Source organism: Narcine bancroftii, chromosome 2 (assembly GCF_036971445.1).
Source record: "Narcine bancroftii isolate sNarBan1 chromosome 2, sNarBan1.hap1, whole genome shotgun sequence".
Classification (NCBI taxonomy): Eukaryota; Metazoa; Chordata; class Chondrichthyes; order Torpediniformes; family Narcinidae; genus Narcine; species Narcine bancroftii.
In genome coordinates, this window is record NC_091470.1 from 82879939 (window position 1) to 82903765 (window position 23827).

The 23827-nt window shown below is 39.4% G+C and overlaps 2 protein-coding genes across 9 annotated transcripts in view; one reads left to right on the plus strand and one right to left on the minus strand.

Annotated features, from left to right (window-relative positions):
• Window positions 1–23780, plus strand: part of zfyve1 (zinc finger, FYVE domain containing 1) — a 50799-nt gene extending 27019 nt beyond the window's left edge. For both annotated transcript variants that reach the window (XM_069917282.1, XM_069917283.1), the window contains exons 4-11: window positions 364–470; window positions 2456–2564; window positions 5962–6059; window positions 6262–6379; window positions 9194–9364; window positions 13294–13474; window positions 15077–15187; window positions 18121–23780. In XM_069917282.1, coding sequence (XP_069773383.1) covers window positions 364–470; window positions 2456–2564; window positions 5962–6059; window positions 6262–6379; window positions 9194–9364; window positions 13294–13474; window positions 15077–15187; window positions 18121–18353 — 1128 coding nt within the window. In that variant the 3' untranslated portion in view covers window positions 18354–23780. The remainder of the gene's footprint in view (window positions 1–363; window positions 471–2455; window positions 2565–5961; window positions 6060–6261; window positions 6380–9193; window positions 9365–13293; window positions 13475–15076; window positions 15188–18120) is intronic.
• The window catches only part of wdr21 (WD repeat domain 21), a 73205-nt gene continuing 66638 nt past the window's right edge, over window positions 17261–23827 (minus strand). For 3 of the 7 annotated variants that reach the window (XM_069917289.1, XM_069917288.1, XM_069917287.1), the window contains one exon: window positions 17304–22843. In XM_069917289.1, the coding sequence (XP_069773390.1) occupies window positions 22641–22843 (203 nt within the window). In that variant the 3' untranslated portion in view covers window positions 17304–22640. Of the gene's footprint in view, window positions 22844–23827 lie in introns of all 7 variants that reach the window. The other 4 variants (XM_069917286.1, XM_069917291.1, XM_069917290.1 and 1 more) reach the window with 4 other exon arrangements.

Genomic DNA, 23827 nt, shown 5'->3' on the forward strand with positions numbered 1-23827 from the left:
CATGCCAAACCTTCACAGAGGTGCTGACCATTTGTGATGGGTCCAAGAAAGATCCTCTGATTTTCCCCCAATGATCACTGGATTAAATACCTCTGGTTTTCCCTTCCTGAAGTCAACAATCAGCTCCTTAGCTTTGGTGACTATGTTGTATGTTGCTTTCCATGCTGCATGTCTGTAAAAAAGGTTATTGGAACAGGTAAATAAATGCCAAACAGTTGATAAAATAAGAACAGAGAATAAAAACATTGAATCGGTAACGATGTCCACTGGTTAACAAACTATAATAGAGACTGGCTTTCTTGTTACCCTTGGAGAAGACAACAGCCCTGTTGAATTATAGTACTTTATACATTTTCTCTTTAGGCTTTAAGTGATCGTTTCTGTGGAGAAATTGCAGATGACCGAATGTCATACAGCTGCTTCTTCCCTGATGAATATTTCACTTGTTCCTGCACATGTCTCAGCTGTGGGTAGGTGAAGATATATTTCAGGTTTATTGTTGTACTGTGAGAAGGGTTAGTTTGGTGAACAGTCTAGAAAGTCAACTACAATATGCATGCATCAGTACAAAGTAGAAAAGCCAGAGCATCTTAAAGTGTATAGTCTTACAGTAAAAAGATCCATTAATTCATGGAGTGGCACAGTTAGCATAGCAGTTGGCGCAACCCTGTTACAGCGGCAGCGACCAGGGTTCAAATCCTGCTCTGTCTGTAAGGAGTTTGTATGTTCATCCCATGTCTGCATGGGTTTTCCAGTTTCCTCTCACCCTTCCAAACGTACTGGGGGTTGTAGGTCAATTGGGTATAATGAGGTGGCACAGGCTGATGGCTGAAAGGCCTGTTACTGTGCTGTATGTCAAATTTAAAATAGCAAGGGAACATTTATGAGGTTCATTCAAGCTGCAGGGAAGAAACTGCCATTAAACTTGTCGGTGCGCTGTTTTATGTAGGGGTGTGTGTCTATATCTATCTTGTTATCTTACTCATGTTCAGTTGGTGAAGCAGAATTAATTCATGGCAGTACTCTTGGTGTGAACCTGATGTTGTATCCTTGACAACTGATGGCCAGCTAGTTTTATTAACTATAATGGGATTATCTTTTTATTGAAGAAATTATTGTATATTGTTCATGTATTAAGATATGCTGTGTTAAAGATAGCATAACACAGCATGGAAACAGGCCATTCATCCCATTATGTCTACACTGACTAGTGAGCATACATCCATGTTAATCCTATCTCCCAACACTTAACCTGTAGCCTTCCATGCTTCAGGGTTCAAGAGATGTGTTGGATTTTTTTCCATGGCCAAAGGGGATTGATTATGTTGTGCACATTAATCGTGGATGCATTGATCATGAAGCCAGAGCCATTTGGTACAATGGCATGCTGTATCTGGTATTCATATCAGTGCATCAGTTGACGTAACGGTTAACAGAACGCCTTTCCAGCAGTCGGGACCAGGGTTCGAACCCCAATCTGTCTGTAAGGAGTTTATATGTTCTCCTCGTGTCTGCGTGGGTTTTCCCTGGGGTCTTCGGTTTCCTCCCACCATTTGAAATGTAACGGGGTGTAGGTTAATTGGGTGTAACTTGGGTGGCACAGACTCGAAATGGCCTGTTTCCATGCTGAATGTCTAAATTAAAAAAATTAACTGCACCAACTTTATAGTGCAGACCTGCCCTTGCAGGAATTCTTAAAGCAGTGCTCTTGAAGAGGAACTGTTCATTAAAGGGATTAGTCTGATATGAGTCAGTCTTGCCTTCCTCTTGATACGAGTGGGCTTTGTGCATCTACAGTCAATGGGACTATGCAGATGGAGATCAAACCCTAGTGCAAGGGTAGGTATGGTTCAAGATTCATAATTCCCTTGTGTGTAATAATACAAAAAATGTAAAATACATGAAATGTGTCAACCTTTGCCTGGCTTGAAGGCAAACAGAGCTGTCATTAGCATGGTCCTGTGCCCCGAACAATAAAGGAAAGTGAAGCAAAAGAGAGTCTCCACTGAGACAATGTGCCCATGGATTCTCCTCCAGTGCTCCCGCTGCCTCTGCAGATGTACAGACTCAAGTTCAAATCATTGGCGACCTGAGCTCCACATCCTTCAGGTGCCCTTCTTAGCACCCTCTCAAATTCCACATCTGATACCAGATTCTCATGAACCACTCTAGCAGCCCACATCCAATGTGAGTCCTTTGATCCGTTTTTGATTTCCAGGGAAGAACCCAGTGATCCAACTGGTGGGTAAATCCTGGTTGCTCATGGTGATCTTCACATGATGGTGCAACCGGATTGCTCCTCCAGATATTTGGGAGTATTGAAGGTTTAAAAGAAAATATAAATTATAATGGTCAAAAATGATGGGCATTTTCCCTTAGTCAGGCTATTGAAATGTAGTGACAAATTGAAGGCAGAAATGATGTGCTCAGTGTGGTGATGTTTGGTCTGGTTTAGGGTTGGCTGCAAGAACAGCATGAACCATGCAAAGGATGGCATTCCTCATGAATCTCCAAGTCGTTGCAGCTACTCACACCAGTATGATAACAGGGTGTATACTTGCAAGGTGAGTGGATTCCTGCGTAGGTTGTCTTCCATTATACTCCTGTGGTTTATGTCCAGCTTGTTTATGCAGAGAAAGGGCAATAATTGCACACTATAAAACAGTGTGCAGGATCAGTGTATTTGTGTGAGAAAATCTGTTTTAACCTATTGCTTTTCAATTGCCCTTCAAATACATTGACACATCATTGCTGAAGCTAAGCGTAATGTTTCAGGGGATGGATGAAGGTGCATCTGAAATTGTGACAGGAAGTCTAGGGGAGAGTGTGAGGCTCCAGGAGTGCAAGGTTCTTTTCCTGAATTATTATGCAGACAATTACACTGGTCAACAAACTTTTTCAAAGGGCTTGCTTCCTGAAAAAAAGGGATTATCACAGACAATTTCAAGCTGAACAAAAAGATAATTTCAGATTTGCTGTATCACGTAAGAAGTTGGAGAAACATTAAATCAACTTTTTTTGAATTTAGCATGTTTCATGGCATAATAACGCTGACACATTGCATTAGTTCAAAATGTTTTGCCGCTGACTTTCATTTGTACTTGGCATCTGATGCCTCTAGTGTCAATGTCCAACAATAGTCGGCCAGCATTGATGGATTCCAGTTGCCCTGATATCGCTTTTCCATCGTCTCAATGTCCTGGTGAAACCTTTTACCATGTTCATCACTGACGGCTCCAAGATCAGCAGGGAAGACGTCCAAGTGTGAACGCAGTAAATGAATTTTCAATTTCACGCTGAACTTCATGGTTTTGTATTCTTAAAGTAGACTTGTAATTAAACCAGGAAATCACAAAAATAGATTATATCTAAGACAAAATGGTACATGATAGGAAAAGTTTAGGACGATTTTCATGATCAGCAGCCCAAAATCCATAAAATACACCCAAAAGTGTTCAAAAGTTGTCCACTATTATTATGTAGTTTTTTTTTAAGAATTCTTGTTGGTAGTTGAACAATAGCTATATTATCAATTGGCTTATAGCCCTTTTGACATCTTAGTCTACTTGGAGGTGGTTGTTGAGGGACTGACCAGAATGCTCACATTAGGGAGGGAATCATGGCTTAGCTTCTTTCAGCAAGTGCTAACTGCCTTTTCCTTGGACCATTCTTGACCTTCACCATGGACTTGGTAGTGCTGAAAGAATCCACAATGTCAGTGGACCTCCTTTGCTCTGTCCACCGAAAATCTGTTGCTCAGGTCAGATTTCTATTGAATCTTAGCCATCAGGTGTCTGGAGAGCTGTGCACTTTCCTTCAAAACACAAGGGGAAAAAAAAAATCAGATTTGGGAAGGCCAGATGTCTGTGGTTGATTAGCTCCTGGATCTCCCAAGTCATTCTCATCAAACTAGTTCTTTTATTTTTGTGGTGAAGATTAGAGTCTGTTCAAAAGTGGTAATTATGGGAAAGTCCAGGCCTGTCCACATAAGTGGATACTTGGCTACTTCTGTTGGTTGTGGGTTTTTGGATTGTCTGTGAGGCACTGTTTGAGAAGAACTGTCTTGGTGTAGTTGACTTGACACCTTCAGCATTGATAGTCTTGTGGCAGTGTTTCTGACTCTTGGTACTTTTGAAGCTTCATCCGTGAAAGCACCACATAAATGGGGTGGCACGGTTAGTGCACTGCTGTTACAGCGCCAGTGATCAAGTCCAATGTTCAAATCCCGTGCTGTGTAAAGAGTTTGTACGTTCCACCCATGTTTGCGTGGGTTTCCTCCAGGGGCTCCGGTTTCCTCCCACTGTTCGAAACGTACCAGGGGTTGTAGGACAATTGGGTGTAAATTGGTGGCAAGGGCTCGTGGATTGAAAGGACCGGTTAATGTCTAAATTATGAACGTGAATCTGTGCATACTTTCAAATAGTTATATTCTTATATGATAAAATTCTGCTCATGTCAAATGTGCAGTCAGTTGTTTATGTGAAGAAAATAGTTTCTTGTTCTATATCGTGAATATTGGCCTCAACAAGAAGATGGGGGTAAAACAAGATGATCTGCGGATGCACAAAAGTGCTGGAGAAACTCAGCAGCTCCTGCAGCCTCCATAGGAGGCAAAGATATTCAACGTTTCGGGCCTGAGCCCTTTGTCAAGGTTTGAGCAAAATGCAGGCAGGTGCCTGAATAAAAAGGCGGGGGGGAAGGAGAAAACAAGGACTAGAGGAAGAGTACAGGCCAACAGCCAAGATCATGTACATGGTGGGAGGGCAGGAAAGAAAAGATGAGAATTGATTGGGGAAGGGGGTAGCTCAGTGAATGCAGAGCTGGAGGAAGGGAGACAAGAATGGGGAGGGAGAGTAAGAGACAGTGGTTGAGGTGGGGGGGGGGCAATGGAAACTGGAGAAGTTGATGTTCATGCCATCTGGTAGAGGGGGCCAGACGGAATATGAGGTGTTGCTCCTCCAATTTGCGGGTGGTTTCAGTTTGGCACTTACATGAGGCTATGGACAAATATCAGCATGGGAATGAAACGGGGATTTGAAATGACTGCCACTGGGAGATTCCTGCTATTACATCGGACAGAGTGAAGGTGCTCAGCGAAGCGGTCTCGTAGTCTGTGTCCAGTTTCTCTGACGTAGAGGAGGCCATAATGGGAGTCCTGGATGCAATAGATAACCCCTTCAGATTCACAAGTGAAGTGTTGGTTCATTTGGAAGGACTGTTTGGGGCCCTGAAAGGTGATGAGGGCGCAAATACAGCATTTCCTGCTGCATAGGGATAGGTGCCAAGAGGGTGATTGGTGGCATTTAGATAGTTTCTTACAAACTCTCAAGAGTGATATTGTCTCTCCGTTCACTTTATCAAAAATGTTCAGTCCATATACAATAACCCCCAAGTTAATTGCCATGAAAACCATACAGTTTAGTAAATGTATTCTTACCTATTATAGGCCTGAAGGTGAAATTGATATCTTTATCTCTGCAAAATTTGCATTGGCTTCGATTGATGTTCTAGTTTTTTCTATTCCCACTGTTCAAATTTTCAGCTACTTATGACATATCTTTTTACAGAATAAGGGGAACTTCTTCCTATTGAAGCTCTTTTCCCAATGAGTTAAACTGTAACATTTCCCTGGCAGTGAGTACCAACAGGTAATGAAAGCCCAAACCTATCCAAGTCTCACTAGAGACTGACACTTCCCGTGAGATATTGCATGATGGTCATTTGAAGAACAACTTTTGATTAATGTTGTCACCCACCAAGCCAGAAACCTTTTGTGGCATCGCAGCTATTCAACTGGCATTGGCTAACTCATTGTAGGGTGACACTTTATCACTCAGCCATGCAGCTGCTGAGGACTTGCTTTTGATATCAATTATTGCTGATAAATGGGTCTAAAATGCTTTCTATGGGATGGGGGTTGTTTAAAACTGGAAATCACAATTACACACTGGTTTATTACAGGCTTGTTATGAGCGTGGAAAAGAAATAATTGTGGTGCCTAAAACATCTGCTTCCACAGACTCTCCTTGGTTGGGTCTCGCTATATATGCTTGGTCAGGGTGAGTCCTCTATATCTTAAGTTCTTAACACCAAGACAACTATATTGTCATGGCCCACTATAGCAGAAATACAATTTCAAATCATAAGTATTGTTGAAATATACTTGGTATATGGTCGCATACAGAGCATCCCAGTTTTACAGTTTAAAAAAAAACATTTTGGCTATATTGAATTGGTTACCAAGTTTGTTGCCTCCTGCAGCTACGTTATTGAATGTCCAAACTGTGGGATCATTTATCGAAGTCGGCAATATTGGTTTGGCAACCAGGATCCAGTGGACACTGTCGTAAGAACGGAAATTGAGCACGTTTGGACTGGAGTGAGTAAAGCTAATTAAATCCTTCCTCATGTAAATGCATGACTACTTTTTGCATTGAGCTATTAGATTTGTGATCAAAAATGTATCTCATATCTCCATGATCTGGGTTCTCCCACTCTACAAAACACTTTTCCAGTTCTGAAGGGTTTTCCAAATAGGACATTGTTTCCTTTTCCATAAATGCTGCCGATCTGCTGCTTCTGGTATTTTCTGTTTTTACAGTTTAAAAAAAAACAAGCTGTAGGCTACTTAACCCCCATTGTGTAAATGCTAGAATTGCTTATGAAGGAGGTTATAGCAGAAATGTCAAAATATTTATAGCTCCAGTGATCTTGGTTTTATCCCAATATTTGGAGTGCTCTGTGTGGAGTTTGCACATTCTTCCTGTTATGGTATGGATTGTCTCCTGCGTCCCAAAGTCGTCGGAGTTGGTAGGCTAATTGGCTGCTGTAAATTGCTCTGTGTGAAGATAAGTGGCAAAATATGGTGGAAATGTGGGGAGAATAGGTTATAAGGAAAAATTATTGGACTAAATGGTCTGAAATGACTATTATAAAGAAAATAGAAAGTTGCTGCAGAAAACATTCCTATTAAAAACAGATGTACTAGCCCCCTGTTGATATCAGAATGGACTTGTTCTGCTATGACTCATCCAGGGGTAATGTTAGCTCAGTTTTTCCACATTCCATGAGTACAGCCTTACCCTATGCATGGCTCTGCATCTTTCAGCTCCACGTTGCTTTGTTTGTGTTTTTGCTAACTTTCCCTGTCTTTAAAAAAAATTATTTAAAATTTTAAATCACATTACATTCAAATATAATTCATATACAAAAAACAATGTAGTATATACCAAATCCCCCCTCCCTATTCCCTCCCATCCACCCCAATACCCCTTCCTCCAATCCCTCCCTCTCCCTACTACCTCCAACCCCAAAGATAAAATAAATAAAGGGGATATACCCATCAATAACATAATTAAATGCCACGGATTAAGGTAATCACCACAACGTATGGAAGAAAGTTCAAAACTTTAAACACATAATCCAAAAAGGGCTCCACATTTACCGATTTTATTAAAAAAAAATGTATATATATTATCATGTAAATTATACGTTGTCTTTTCCATGGTCTCAATTCCATATGCCATCGTTGCAAACTTAAATGAATCTAATTTTTCCATGTAATCGCTATACATTTTCTCGCTACTGCCAAGGCTAATTTCAAAAACGCAATTTGATACCTACTTAATCTCAATTTCAAACCCAACCTTACCTAATAAAAATAATGTTGGTTCCATCAACAATTTAATCTTAAAAATTTTCTCTAAAACCCTTTTTGTATCCAAAAAGGTTGAATAGTGTCACTTTACCAAGTAGAATGTAAAAAAGAACCTACTTCTTTATGACACCTGAAACATAAATCTAAAAAATTAAATTATATCTCTTTAATTTTTCAGGAGTTAAATATAACTGATGTATAAAATTATAATGAGCTAATCTACATTTGACAATCTTAGACATACTATCTCCAATCTTCTTGATCAATTGCTATTCCCAAATCTTTTTCCCCACTTTAATCTAGTTATGCAAATCTAGTTTAGTCATTTTATTCTATAATAACGAATATATTTCAGATACAAATTTTTTCTTCCCGCTTTCAATAAGTAGAATTTCAAATTTTGACTGTCTTGGCAACTTTAAAGCATGTCCAAAATTATCCAATAATAAAGTTCTAACTTGGTAATAACAAAAAAGGGTACTTGGTGGTATTTCATATTTTTATTTCATTCTTTGAAAAGAAATAAAATGACCAGCATTGTAGCAATCTTGTACAATCTTAATTCCTTTTTGATTCCATATTTTCAAAAGTTGATTATTAAGAGTAAAAGGAAAAAGTTTATTCTGATACAAATTTTCCCGTGTACCTATTTCTTCATTTATCATACTCCATAATTCAATTAAATGTCTCAAAATAATTGAATTATTAAATAAATTGCTCCATCTTCTTCTCACCAATTTTAGTTAACTCAATATTAGCCCGTACTAATGAATTTTCCAAATCAAACATTCTATTAATACATTTCATTTGTGCTGCTTTATAATAATTTAGAAAATTCGGTAATTGCAAACCTCCCAGATCTTGCCAAATTTCCCTGCCCACCAGATGACGATCACAGCTTATCCCCTCACCCTGACAGATCTTCCTTTTGTCTTATCCATCCATCCACTACCCTCTGCAAATTAAATTAAAATTGATTTTTTTTTCCAGTCTGTAACAGGGTGCTCAGACATAAAGTGTTAGCTCTGTTTACAAACAGTAGATACAAAATAAGAGGAGTTAGCTGCCATCTGGCCATCATGCCTGCTGCTCCTTTGAAAAAGATCATGGATGATTTCACTGTCGACTCTGCTCCACCTACCCGCCTGTCCTCTTTCCATAGATGCTGAACATTTTCAGCATTTTTTTTGTTTTTATTTCCTATTTCCTATATCCTGCAGTTTTCTGATTTAATATTTTTCCATCTTCCATTTGCTCACTTGTATAGTGTTGTTCTATTTGTGAGTTTCCAATTCTGTGAGTCATCCCCAGAATGGAGGAGATTTTAGTTGCTTATAACCAGCACATCCATTATTCTTGCAGTTGCTTCCTTTAAAACACTAGGATTCAGGTTATCGGATTCAAGCTACTGCCAGCTTTTAGGCTGAGTATTTTTCCTCGTACTTTTATAATCCACCAACAGCTTTAAGTTTCTCCCTGATATTACCAATTTATCATTGTACTATACCAATGAAATGGTCCTTCTTTCTTTTCTAGACTGATGGATTTCTAAAGGACAATAACAATGCTGCACGGCGGTTGTTAGACGGAGTGAATTTCATGGCCCAGTCGGTTTCAGAATTTGGGGCCAAACCAACGAAGGTGGTGACGTCCTGGCTGACAGATCAGATCGCACCATCCTACTGGAGGCCAAATTCTCAGATTATCGTAAGTGTGGAAAGTCATGGCTTGTGTTTCCTGTTTGAGCAACAGTGCAAATGCATGGACGAATTGTAATTCCACCAGTGGTGCATTCACATTAACTATGAAACCTCCTCTCAATCACAGAGGCTGACTTCCTCTCCATATTTGCACGTTATCCAATTGAGATATCTTACGCCTGGTTGGCATTTCATAAAATGTAGAACAATGCAGACCATTTGACCCACAATGTCTGCGGTGAACATGATTTCAAATGGACTAAATTGAATTCACAAATTCAACTTTATCTCTTCTGCCTGCACATGGCCTGTAGCCCTCCATTCCCTGCATATTTATGTGTCAACCTAAAACCCTTTTAAACATTACAATCCCGTCTGCTTCCAGCACTGCTAGCCTGAGGTGTGTGTGAGAGGGTGAAAACTTGTAAATTTGTTTGGAATATCTTCGTTAAACCTTCCTCTTCCTCATTTTAAATGAATGTCCTCCAGTGTGTGTGACACTTTTTTTTCCCCCCTCTGGAGAAAAGATTCTGACTGTCCACCCTATCAATGCTTTTCATTATTTTTACATCTCCATCAGGTCTCCTCTTGGCATCCTACGCTCTAGAGAAAACAATCCAAGTTTGTCCAATCTTTCCTCAAAACTCATACCCTCCAAACAAGACAAAATCCTGGTAAACCTCTTCTATGCCCTTTCCAAAGCTTCCAAGACCTTCCTCTAATGGGGCGACCAGAATTGCATACAGGTCTCCAAGTGTAGCCTAACCAAAGTTTTATATTGTTGCAACATGACCTCCTTACTTTTATATTAATTGCCCTGTCCAATGAAGCCAGCACTCTCTGAAAGGAGTTTGTATGTTCTCCCCATATCTGTGTGGGTTTCCTCCAAGTGCTCCACTTTCCTCCCACCCTTCAAAAATGTACTGGGGGTTGTAGGTTAATTGAGTGGCATAGGGTTGTGGGCTGGAAGGGCCCGTTACCATGTTGTATGCCCATTAAACCATCTGCCTTTTTACCACACTATGTGGCCACTTTCAAGAAGCTATGGACCTGAACCCCCAGAGCCTTCCACATATCAATGTCTTTAGACCTCTACTATTAACTGCATACATTCCCCTTCTATTTGACCTAGAAAAGTGCAACACTCATACTTCACAATTGTGTGGATTAAACACCATCTGTCATTTCTCTGCCCATATTTGCAACTGATCTATATCCTTTTGTATTTTTTTGCTATTCCTCTACATCAGTATCCTTACTAACCCACCCACCAACCTTTTCATACAAATCATTTACATATATCACAAACAGGGATCCCAACACTGAGCCCTGCAAACACCGCTGCTCACAGGTTTGTAGGCCAAATAACAGCCTTCCACCAAGAACTTCTGACTTCTATGGGCCAACCAATTACAACTCACCATGGATCCTGTGCATCACCTATTGATCCAGATAAAGTAAATTCAAGGAAAAATGTGATTCAAGTTAAAAGGCACAAAAAATGTGGTCATTGACACATAAAGCTCAAGTAACAAAATAAGTTAATGATGCAAATGGAGGTGATGGGTTTAACCAATAGTCATCAGAGATTGCTGTTAGGAGGCTCAGGAACTAGTGCTGAGGATTAAATATTGCTGGGTATTTAATGTTTAGAAAGGACAACCAAATAGGAAAAGAACTGGAGTGGCCTGGGTAATGCAGGGTGGCATAAGGATGATAGAGAATGATCTTGAATTAAAAAGGGTGAAATAAAAGACAAACACTGGTGGGGATGGTTTACATGCTCCCTCATATCCACATAGTTTGGGAGAGTTAATTGATAGCTACAGCATTAGCAAAGAGTAAAATAATTAAGAAAGACTTAAGATTTCTCATACAAAACTGTAATCAAGTTTAACAAAGTAGTTTGGATGATGTTCCCAGAGTAATTTGGGGCAGTTTTCTGGTACAAAACACCATGGAATCATTTTGAAGACAGATAATGCTAGATTTTCTGAAATGAGACCCCGTTAAATGGTAATCTCAATGTAAAGGATCCTTTAGGGGAAAATCATAAAATTTAGTATGCAGTTCAAGAGGATCAATCTTGTCAGAAAGCAAGAGTCTTGAATGGTATCTATTTATCTAAGTCAAGTTGGAGTAATCCAGAGGAATTAATTAATTTAAAAGAAGATCAGGATCTAGACTGTAAATAAGAAAATGCCCCCAGAAATAATAATGACACTAAAATCTGACCAATTCCCGGGATGTGGTTTCCTCAATGGCATTTTAAAAGGTGAAGATGCATTAACTGTGTCCTTTCCCATGTTCTCCTCATGACCTTATGGGTTTCCTCCCAAAGATGTGCAGGTCAATGAGTTAATTGGCCGCTGTAAATTGTCTCAGTGTGAGGAGCAGGATCTGGAGGGAATTGATATGAGTGTGGGGAAAATAAAAAAAGGGATGAATGTAGGACGAGGTGGGCAGTAGTCAGCTTGAATGTGACTGAAGGGCCTGTTTTCCTTCTGTGCTTTTCTATGACTAGCTGAACCTGCCAGGATGATGAATATCCAGGGAATGGAGGGATATAGATTATGTGCAGGCAGATGAGATGGAGTTCATCTGGTATCATGTTAGACATAGACATGATGAGCCTGTTCCTGAACTTATCTATGCCATGGTGGGATTTGAACTTGGGACTCCTAGTCACGATTGGCCCTTTGATCCACCACATCCTTTCCACAGCATTTCTTTGTCCAAGGCTGCTCCTTCATGATTTCTAATTCTTTACGCCTGGACCTCTGGATCTGTTGCAGTTTCTGGGTTGCCTTCTGCAATCTCTTCAGAGTGGCACTTTGTAACTATTGTGCTTTTGAAGTGTAGAGACTTTTCTAATGGAAGAAATGACCAGGCAGCAAATTGACAATGTCTTAACAAGGCAGCACCCTCTCAGGACTAAACATAATGTTTTGCTGACCTGTGTCATCCTACTCCATAACAATCTAATTTTTCCCTACCTCATACCCATATCTTCTATTTTTCTTGCATCCATGTGTCAATCTAAGATTCTTTTAAATGACCCTATTGTATCAGCCTCCTCCATCAGCCCTGACAATGCATTCCAGGCACCTACCACTCTCATTGAATTGAAATATCAGATAAAATTTTTATGCTCTTCTCTGGACAGCTGATTTTGCAAACAGCTGAAACACAATGGACACTGACGTAAGGAGAGTAACTGACATTAAATGTTATGTCAGCGCATCGTGTGTGTTGCAGGCTACGATCTTTACTTCTGGTTTCTGTAGAATCCTTCCTCAGGATCAAAGTGAATCATTCCCATGCCAGGATTCATTCTTTCGGAGCATCACAGCCATCCTGTTTGCCACCTGTTTCTCCCCTATTTTTTTAGAACTGGTATTCAGCTAATATTTTGCATATTGAATGCTAAGTGATACAATGTGTAAACTTGCAATAAGAGGAAGATGGATTCATATTTGGGATAAAATGTGTGTTAATTGTGTTTTTTTAATAAACTATTTATGAATATATAAAGAACATAATTAAAAAAACACACAAAAAGAAAACAAATCCAACCCCTACTAAAAAAAACCCTATATACCCCCACCTCCCCTTATCCCTCTATATAAAAAAAACCCTCTAGCGAGGGGGAAAAAAACATACATCAGTTACTTATTCATTGCTGTGGAATGTGCCAAACTTTTACAATTAAAAAAAAACACAAAACACCAAAATCACCAAAAACTATTGTACCTCCAAAGCCATACGTCTCAAATATGGAGACCACACATCATGACATAAAAAGAATAATTATTACGTAAATTATATATGACCTTTTCTAAACAAACACAAGCTTTCAATTCATTATGCCAACGATTCAAATCCATATCATTCTTCTTCGTAATCGCAATACTTTGTGTTACTTGTCTTTCACAGAACTGTCATAAGTGCAATAAACCTTTTGAAGACCAGGAAACCAAACACCACTGCAGAGCCTGTGGCGAAGGCTTCTGTGACAACTGCTCATCAAAATCCAAGCCGGTTCCAGAGCGTGGTTGGGGCTCGGTCCCTGTCCGGGTGTGCGATGAGTGCTATGAAAGAGCAATAGTTGGAACAGGTAATCAGAATGGGCAGTGCTCCCCGTACAGCAGTGTTCTCCAAGGGTCAGTGATGAGTCCACCTGAATAGACTAGGTGTGGAGAGCAGTCCATGACTTCAAAGCATAGTCATCCAATGATAGAAAAAGCTTTTAATGATATAAAATGTGTCATAGGACAGAGAGAGCTGAAAACTTGTGTGGAGGGATGGCTTTCGAGTAGTGGAGTATTGGAAATGGTTCAGAGAAGCTTTAAAAAAAGGCAGCAGGGGGGAAAAAAACAATGGTAATCCCATGATGTTTTCACAGTTTGTAAGAACAACCCTGAAGTAAGAGCAGAAATGTATGGAGGCAGAGATGTGGGCAGGTTAATGAGTTTGTTTTTGACTCTCTGTAAGAAGCACGTTGTTGTTAAGGTGAATATAGGAAATGCTGGATGTGATTAACATGGAAAGAGGAAATATTAAGGAGTACATCATGAATTGCCAAATCCCAAGCAAGGGAGGGAACTGTGTGCAGTTGTCATCACCCAGCTATAGGAAATGTATTGTTACAGTGTAAGAAGATGCAAAAGAATGTAACTGGGGCTGGTGGACTTGAATTGTAAGAAGAGGTTTGGTGTGCAGGAGGCTGAGGGTTTACCTTGTAGGGGTTAATAAAACTATCTATGCCCCTCATAATTTTATTATAGAAGTCAGAGTTCAACAATACAGCCCAACTTGTCTTTGCTGAGCGAGCTTGTCCCATTTACCTGGATTCAGCACATCTCCCTCTAAACCTTTCCCATCCTATCTAAATGTCTTTTGAGATGAATAGTCATTGTCTTCTTCTCAGGGTAGGGGAATCTAAAGCATAGGTTTAAGCTGAGAGGTGAAATATTTAAAAGCAACTTTAGGGCCAACTTTTTCCACACAGAGGGTGTGGGGATGTGGAATGAGCACAGGAAGTGGTAAAAGCAGGGAGAGTTATTGTGTTTAGAAGACAAGTACATGGATAGAAAAGGATGAAGAGATGTGGGCCAAATAAGGTAAACAAAACTAGCGTGGACAAATTGGACCAAAAAGCCTGTTTCCGTGCTGCAAAACTCTTCACAATTCTAAATTACCCCTCTCTCCTCGCAATGATCATGTGTCCTTTGATTCTTTTAGATTCCAGAAACCTATTGGCAGCAGCCTGAACATAATCACTGCCTGTCTTCCAAAGCCTTCAGACTTCAGTTTCCAAGATTTGCAGCTTTTCATCACAACAGCTTGCCTCAGTCTGTTTGCTATCAGAGGGAATATTTACTCTTCCACCCCAAATCACAGTCTGCTCGATATCTCCTAGCGAGGTGATCCTTGGTCATTCTCGTGATTTAATTTGCATACCATCCACATAATGGCCCTTCATGTGAACATTTTCAATCTGGATGTTGCAGTGACCAGTTTATTACTTTATTTTCTGAAACACTATCTTTTTCTCAATCACTGAAGAACTTGGTTGATTTGAAACTCTGCATTTATTTCAGGGCCACAATTTGGATCATTACTGACCTTTTCGCCACTACTGCTCTGTCACCTCCCCTTTAGCACAGTTGAAACAGCACGTTACTTATTGCACGGCTAATCTCCTTTGTTTTTGAAGAAGCTGCAGATGAAGATGGTGAGGAAAGCAGTACAATCATGGCACGGAAGGTTGGAGAAGCTGTACAGAACACGTTTGGAGCTGTGGCTACAGCAATAGATTTTCCATTAGGTAAGATTTGTAATAGGAACAAATATCTTATTGTGGCATCCAGTTCTGAAATTTTGATCGTGTCTGGATTAAACATGGTATCAAACATGCATTCACTAATGTAAGGCATGCCCCCGAGCATTTGAAATGGATGTGGATGTTAACACTGTTGGCTCATTGGTCTGCTTTTCATTAGAAATAGTGGTGACTGTTGTGTCCCCCACACGCATGTTGGGTAAGTTGCTAAACATCATTGGAGCATCTTTTTATTGAGCCTTGCTGCCTGAATATCTCTCAACATGAACACCCCCTGAAAATTGAGCGACATTGGGCAGCTGCAAAATTATCAAGATGTTGGGGATGCTTGGAGATCTGTGGAAAGAGAAACAGGAGTGGACATTTCAGGTTTGAACTTTGTCAACCTATAATCTGAACTTTGCTGCTCAGACCACAGATCCTGTCTGACCTGCTGAACATCTCCAGCATTTTCTGTTTCTCTCGCTGGCCTCCAACAATCAGTGTGCGCTGCCTGCAGCAATGGCATTTTTAATACAGGACAAAATTAGGATGTCTCATAATTCTCCAACCATACGGCATCAATATCAACCTCCAATTTCCATTAATCCCTTCCCTGGTTTCTCTTTCCCTTCTCTCTCTTCCTCCAATTCCCAACCCCCTTTCTGTTGGAGAGCTACCTTTCTAAGCTCTCGCCCTCTATCGTCTCAGCTTATTTCTCTTCTACCCTCCCACCTGTATCCACCTATTACCTCTCACCTGTTAGCCTTTGCTCCTCTCCTCCTTCACCACTTTATTCAGGAGTCTACCTGTTTTTTCAGATTGCCCGACACATTGATTACCTGTTTCTTCCTATGATGCTGCGTGATCTACTAAGTACCTCCAGCTCTTAGTCTGACAACTTTATTGGTTATAGACTAAAAAACAAACTCAGCCGTATGCTACTATCAACATGTCGTTATAGATTTCCTTATGCAGCTGGGATTTATTTTCTCTGAAATATGTGACTTTTATCCATTAAAGTTTATATTGTTTACATTGGTCGCAGAGCACATTGTAGTGTCTAGATTTAAACTACAGAATTAGTCTACGGTAAACCAATTTTATTTTCATCTTAGAAGCTTAGGATGGCCTTCACTTCACTTGTACATCTATGAGCTTGGTATTAAAAAGCCATTTGCTATAATGTATTTGAGTATCAAATATCTAATTCATCACCTTTCCTTTATAACGGTTTTTTAATGGATAACCAAGATAATAGCTAATCACTTGATGTGCTTATGTTCGACTGCTCAAACTACATTAAGGCAGTTGAACCAGAGACTAGTGGATGTCAGCTTTGATCCATAGGTAAATTGCAGGTGAGATGAAATATTGCTTTTTAAAAATATTTTATTTATAAATTTTAAATCATAACATTATAACATACAGATATTATATTATTCATACAGATATTATATAGTTGAATAACCCCCCCCCCACCTCCCTCATCCACCCCACTAACACCCACCCCCCTCCACCTACTAAGAAAGAAGAAAGATCATCACTTAAAAACAACAATAATCAACTTTTTAGCTGTGGAAACCAAGACACCCACCAGAGTGTTTAATATGGGCTCCATACTTTTACAAATTCTACGTTATCTTTTCTAAAGGAAAACAGGATTTCATTTCCGTTGGCCATCTTTGTATTCCTAAAATGAAATCAGATTTCCAAGTGATGGCCAAACATTTTTTTAGAAACCGCCAAAGCTAAACATAAAAATTCAATTTGATACAGTCAGTCTTAGTCCTAAAGCAATCGACTTAATGTCCCCGAGTAAAAACAACATTGGATCAAATGGTAGATTCGCATTTAATACTGGCTCCAAAAACAATTTAACTTCGTATCTTTTAATCAGATGAAGGAGAAATTTCAAGTACCTTGTAATACTTTTTTTTTGTTATTATCAGGTAAAAACATTTTTATTGGGAAAATTAGGTCATAGTTTAAAATTACCTAGACTTACTAAGGAAGAAACAAATAAGTTTATTTCTGAAATGTATAAGTTTACAAAATAAAATGCCAAGGTTGAATGTTCATAAATCAAGAATAAAATGGGAATTTGACTTAAATAGGAAGATAGATGAAAATGTTTGGAGAAATTTATGTAAGGATAGTATGACTAAGGTTATAAATGTAAGATATAGATCAGTACGATATAATTTTCTACATCAATTATATTTAATCCCTCAAAAATTAAAGAAATTGATTTCTTTGGATTTGTGTTTTAGATGTGGACAAGAGATGAGTACTTTTTTCAATTCGACTTGGACCTGTTCTAAAGTTAAGACTTTTTGGATATAAGTTAAACTATTTTTGGATCCCAATATTGCTCTTGTACTGACATGAACAATTTGTGGGAGACAGGAAAGCTAATGATTGATCTGTTGGGGCATGGGTTTAAAGTAAAATACTACTCTTCATGCACACTTTCCCATAGGGGATTTTGAAATCTTGCTGGTCATACACTGGATTATTGTGGGGCAGTTGTTAAAAATTCAGGCATCTTCCAGTATACCGGTAATGATCATTCTGCAAATACTGGCCCCTACCTGTTGTCCCAAATTAGGATCAGTGGTGTGTGGATGACTAAGAATTTCTCTCAGTGGTGAGTCAGCTGTTTCCTCACAAGATGGGTACTGTGATGGATGGGTTCGATAACCGAAGTGTCCATCCTCCTGTTGATTCAGGCCCAGTAAGATCCAAGTTTATTTACTACTATTTAATACATTTTGTTGATGATAATACTCTTATCCCTGAACTTTGGAGCAACAAAATGGACTAACTGAGAGTTAGCAGCCACTATGCCGAAGGAGGGAAGTGACTTAGAGTGAAATGAAGGTCAGGATGTGGTGGCTACTGTGCCTTTTGAATTTATTTAAATTTATCTTTGGTAGGGCTGGTGAAAGACGCTGCTAGACCATCTTATTGGGTGCCTGACAACGAGATCATTGACTGCTACTATTGCCGAAAAGAGTTCACCCCGAAAATGTCCAAGCATCACTGCCGGGCCTGCGGGCAGGGTTTCTGCAATGAGTGCTCTCAGAACAGGCGCCCGGTCACTTCCCGTGGATGGGACCATCCTGTGCGGGTGTGCCTAAACTGTTATAAAAAAGCAGGTGATCTTTGAGTAGCACAGTGAAAAAGATCTGAATTTTAACCCAAATTATTTATTTACACGCATGACACTTAAAGCAGGATTTGGTTGTTAATACACTTCATAATCTTCCTTAAAATGTTTATTTTTTAAAACTTCTGGATAATAACTGGACCACAATAGTGAATTGGTCAAATCCCTTTCTTCTGCAGAAGAGTGTCTGATTCAGCTTTGTTCATTTATCAATCTTGTTCATTTATTGTAAATTACCTGTAAATTATATATGTCATGTATGAATGGATTGCTCAGTCTGCTCTTAGTTACACGGCAAAAAATGGCTTGTTCCAGTGGAGTAAAATCATCAAAATGCTGGAGGAATTCAGCTGGTTATGGAGTGTCTATAGGAAGTAAAGATACATAACTAATGTTTCGGGACTGAACCCTTCCTTTTGTGGAATATTTTATTTTTGATTTTCCAAGATTCACACAAATCCAAACAACACATTCTCTTTCAACAATTGTATATAACATACAGAGTCTATCTTTTTCTCACCCCTCTCCCCTCCCTCCCATACCCAAATATAACAGAGAAAGTATTAAACAAATACAAAAAACAAAATATCAGTAAAGTCACAAACCCTTAGGGGAACGAGAAAAACCCAAAGAAACATAAAATATAAAAGGAACAGTCATCTGGGCCATGACCCATTCATTGATCTCAATCATTTCATGACTGGCATGGATTGTTGCATTTCCTTTATTCAGAAGGGGTAGAATTATGTCTGCGTACCAATGTGTTGCAGATAGGGTTGCCACACCCTAACACGTACCATATTTCCTCCTTAAATTGTATGTGATTTTCTCCAGGGGAATACAATTCTACATTTCCATATTCCATCGTGTAATATTTAGTTGGGAGTCAGACCGCTATACACTTCCTGGCTACTGACAAGGTGACCGTCACAAACTGAATATGGTACCTGGACAGTTTAAAACTCATCCATAATGTTTCCCTGAAGGTACAATTCTGGATCCTGTAGAAAATGATTTGTGATTATTTTCAGAATGTCCCCAGGTCCAAGAAGGATCCCACCTTTGTATTGAGCCAGGTTGAACGGATAAAGGTTCCAATCTCCACACCACACCTAAAGCACATTTCCGAGATTTCTGATTTAGATTTATGTAATTTCTGTAGTGTGAGGTATAGTTCATGCAGGAAATTGTATTGCACCAATTTGTACCTGGCATTAATAACTGCTGTCATGCTGTTCCGACACAGGCCTGACCAGCACCGTGGATTGTTGTGCCCGAGTCCATCTCCTACCTCTCCCTTGACTTGTGTAAGCCTGGTTTCGGGCCTTCACTTTGGAATAGGAGAAGCATCATAGAGTTGAACCTGTGTGTATTCCCCTGTCAAATTGGAATCTCCATGCCATGACACAAGGGCAGGGCCATATATGTCCCAAATTATCCCTTTAAGAAAGAACTTAGCTGGAGATAGCAGAAGAAAGTTTTATTAGACAAATCATATTTATTCCTTAGCTGTTCGAATGACATGAGCTGCCCTTGCTCATAACAATCCTTGATACACCTGATTCCCTTCCAGCACCAGGTATCCTTCAACTGAATCCTTCTTCAGCTTGACTTGCTGAGTTCTTTCAGCATTTTTGTGTTTTTACTACAATCACAGTGTCTGCAGACTTTCCTGTTTCATTCCTTGTTCCAGTGGAGAATATTTTAATTTTAATATCAAGTCTTGTTTTAAGAGTAGATATTTTTCAGTGACATAGCAGGTGAGCATCTTTTAGAATCTCTGTTGGGAACTATCAAATTATTTAATAATTTGTTAATGGCTCAGTATTAAACAAGTTTCTGATTGTAAATAACTGATTGTTTTCCTGTTTTGTCTGCGTGGAGCTCAGAAGTCAGACTGTGATTCCTAAATCAGCCAATGTGAAACATTGAATACATTTACATTTATAAATCAAATGTCAGCTGTTTGGCTGTACCAGAGATATGGGGTGAACATGCTGTTAGATATGTAACCTTAGCAGGAACTGTTGGTTTTGGTTTGTAATTACTATTGTGAATGTAAAACTTGATCATCAGCTCCATGTTTTAATAGAATTCCTTCTACAAATGCAGAATTGGTTTGAAGTCGAGATAAATTTTTGCTTAAGACCAAGCTAAGAAAGATAAACCTGGATGCTGAACGTACCTTTAAAAATAGCCACATAAAAATCTCTTGTCTGTCTACTACCAGGATGACAGTTGAAGATTGGATCCACTGGTTATTAAAGCGAAACGCAGTGTGATTGCTCCATGTGAGGGCAGGTTGTTTGCACCCACGCCAAGACCTCAGTTTCACTTGTCCATCAAGTCTTAGTGTTGAACTTCCAAGTTACCCTGCTGATAAATTGTACATGATAACAAACCTTGAATCTGTAACCTATTGTGAAATTATTTAAGATTATGAAAGGGATAGACAGAGTGGATGTGGATAGACTATTTCCGTTAAGAGGAGGAAAGATTAAAACAAGAGGACATGAGTTAAGAATTAAGGGGCAGAGGTTTAGAGGTAACATGAGGGGGAACTTCTTTACTCAGAGAGTGGTAGCCGTGTGGAATGAGCTTCCGGGAGAAATAGTGGCGGCGGAGTCAATTGTATTATTTAAGAAAAGGTTGGACAGGTATCTGGATGAGAAGAAGATGGAGGGTTATGGCCATTGTGCAGGGAGGTGGGACTAGAAAGGGGTGTTTGGTTCGGTGCGGACTAGAAGGGCCTAATGGCCTGTTTCCGTGCTGTAAATTGTTATGTTATGTTATATGTTATGTTATTAATGAGTACAGGACACCAGACATTGTGGAATCACCCAGTGGAACTTTGTGGTATAGTTTCTAAAAACAACAGAAAAGCAAAACTGGTGCTGGAACAGGAAATTGTATAGTTGGAAGTGGTGAGGAAGGCTTTTTTTTTAAAAAAAAACCAATCCTTGAGTGGTTTGCTTTAAGAAAGGATAGGAAGTTGCATTAGATTATCATCTTGGATAGGTTTTAGTTGGTACAGCAGGTATGAAGGTCTTGAAGAGGACATGGATTGACGAGAAAGAGAATTTTAATTTGGTATGATTAATGTTCCGAGAATAAAACAGGGCACTAGAGTGGGAGAATAACTACCCCTGCCAAGACAAAGCCTTGGAAAGGACCCCACAGATTGGTCCACTGCAGGGGCTTCCCATACTCCAATACGAGGTTCAATGAAGGCTGAGGCCACTGAGCTCTAGTAGTGGATCAGGCTCCAGTGTGAGTCTAAGGGAATGAAGGCCTCACTCCAGGACACGGGCGACCAGCTTCCAGTTCCAGGACTGTTTCTTATCTTGATAGTGGTGCTGTATTAATAGTGCATCTTCATGGACAAACAGAGGAACAAATTTATATTTTTGTGTATGTGACAGTAAATGGAATCCTGCAATAAATTGGTAAAGAGTAAATGAATAATTTGTGGGGCTAGAGGAAAAAGCAAGGAGTGGAATTTTGCTGGTTTGCTATAGCATTGGCTGGTGAGAAAACAATAAAAAAGGCCTTTGATATCAGGATCAAGTCACTGTTAGTGTGTACAACCTATACAGTAGAATAATTACTGCAGAATCTTGGAATGTGGAAGTCTATTAGAAAGAGGTTGAGAACTCTTAAATAAAGATCAGTGGTGATCTTCAGAGTCTTTGGTCTGTTCCAACTGATCTCTCTCTCTCGCTCCCCCAATTCTGATAAAGTGGACAAATATCTGTAGGTGAGCCTGTCTGTTCTAATCCCTGCAACACTACCATAAAAATTTATGCTTATCTGATGTAATATTCTTGAGCACAAATTAACTTTCTAACAGCAGGTCTAATATCAAATTTATTTTAAGAATTGATCTGTAACAATATAGCATGAACAAATCAAAAAACTTCAAAATTCTTACACTTTAAAATCATCTGAGAATAAAACAAAATCACGTTTACTAAACGTGATTTAATTCCTCCTGTGGAAACTGCAACTCACCAAAGGAGAACCAGCAATCTATTTGATAGTTAGTTCTAAATACAAACGAGCAGTGGAATACAACTTCCCTTAAGAACATGTATCTTGAGCGTTCTTGTAAACTTAACGTGTTTTCCCCCTCAATTTTAAAATAAAACCACTTTGTTTGTCCTAGGGGATAGGAATTAAACAAATTTGTGAAGTGTTCTCATCACACATTAACTTGCTGTATTATGAAGAAATCCCTCTTGAAGTAGGTACACTGAGATCTTGGGATACTTTTGCCCTCCAAACTGGTCAGAGGTCAGTGTTGTATATGTAGTGATAGAGATCTTGTTTGACAGCCATTAACAGTCCAGGAACACCACTGCTCCCCCCTAGCTGTGAGGAAAAAACAACACTGGGAATTGAGTCATTGCTGCCAGAATGAGGAGATGGAATAGTTCGAAGGAGACAACCATCTTTCAGACTCCAGATTCGTGTGTAGTGATCCTGTCCCACTGGAAAAAAAAAGCAGTGATAGTTTTAATCTTTCTTTTAAAACCTGTTCTGAGGGAGAGAAATAGAAAAGTGCTTCCCTCACTGAGTGTGGAAGCAGCTGTACTGTAACCAAGCTTTTTTACTGCAGTTTTATAAGCGATCACTTGTTCCTGCCTTAAAACAGATCAGCGCTCTCTTTGCGGAGTCTGGGGCAATGGTTTTGGATCCTTTCTGCCTTGGAAAGAAATCATTTGGAGTTGAAAAGCAGCAACATTGGGAAGGTGCTGCAAAGATTTTTCTTGCTTCATCTTACCACAAGATATCTGAGTTAAATCAAATCTGCCCTGTCATTCCATCATGACTGATTTACTATCCTTTTCAATCCCATTCTTCTCCCCATAACCCTTGATTCCATTCCTAATCGAGTACCCATCTCTCTCTTAAATGTATGACACGACCTGGCCTCCACAACTGTCCACATCTACGAATTCCATAAAATCACCACCTTCTGGGTAAAGAAATAGCTCCTCATTTCTGTTTCAAAGGGATGTTTTTGTATTGAGGTTGTGCCCTCTGACCCAACTCTCCCACCACTGGAAACATCCTCTCCACATCACCTCTAAACTCCAGCTGGTACAGCCTCAGACCAATCAAACACTCCTTATGTGATAACCCTCTAATTCTGGATCATTCTAGTGAACCTCCTCTTGATCCTTTCTGAAGTTGGCTCATTCTGCTTTCATTCAGGTATATTTCAAACAGAGTGAACTGGGTTTGTCACTTCCAAGGAATGTTATTTACTCACTGTACCAATATTTGGGTCTTCAAACAGGTCATCTAACTTTTAAAGTACCAGTAAATTGGTACAATTCTTTTATCTCTGTAAATAGCCAAATGAAACTTGAAGTACTTGTACTGTGGCTTTATCTCTTGGATATAGAATCAGCTTTGCCTGGATTGGTGTGGCTTTTCACTCCCACCTTCATCTAAGATCTGAAAACGTG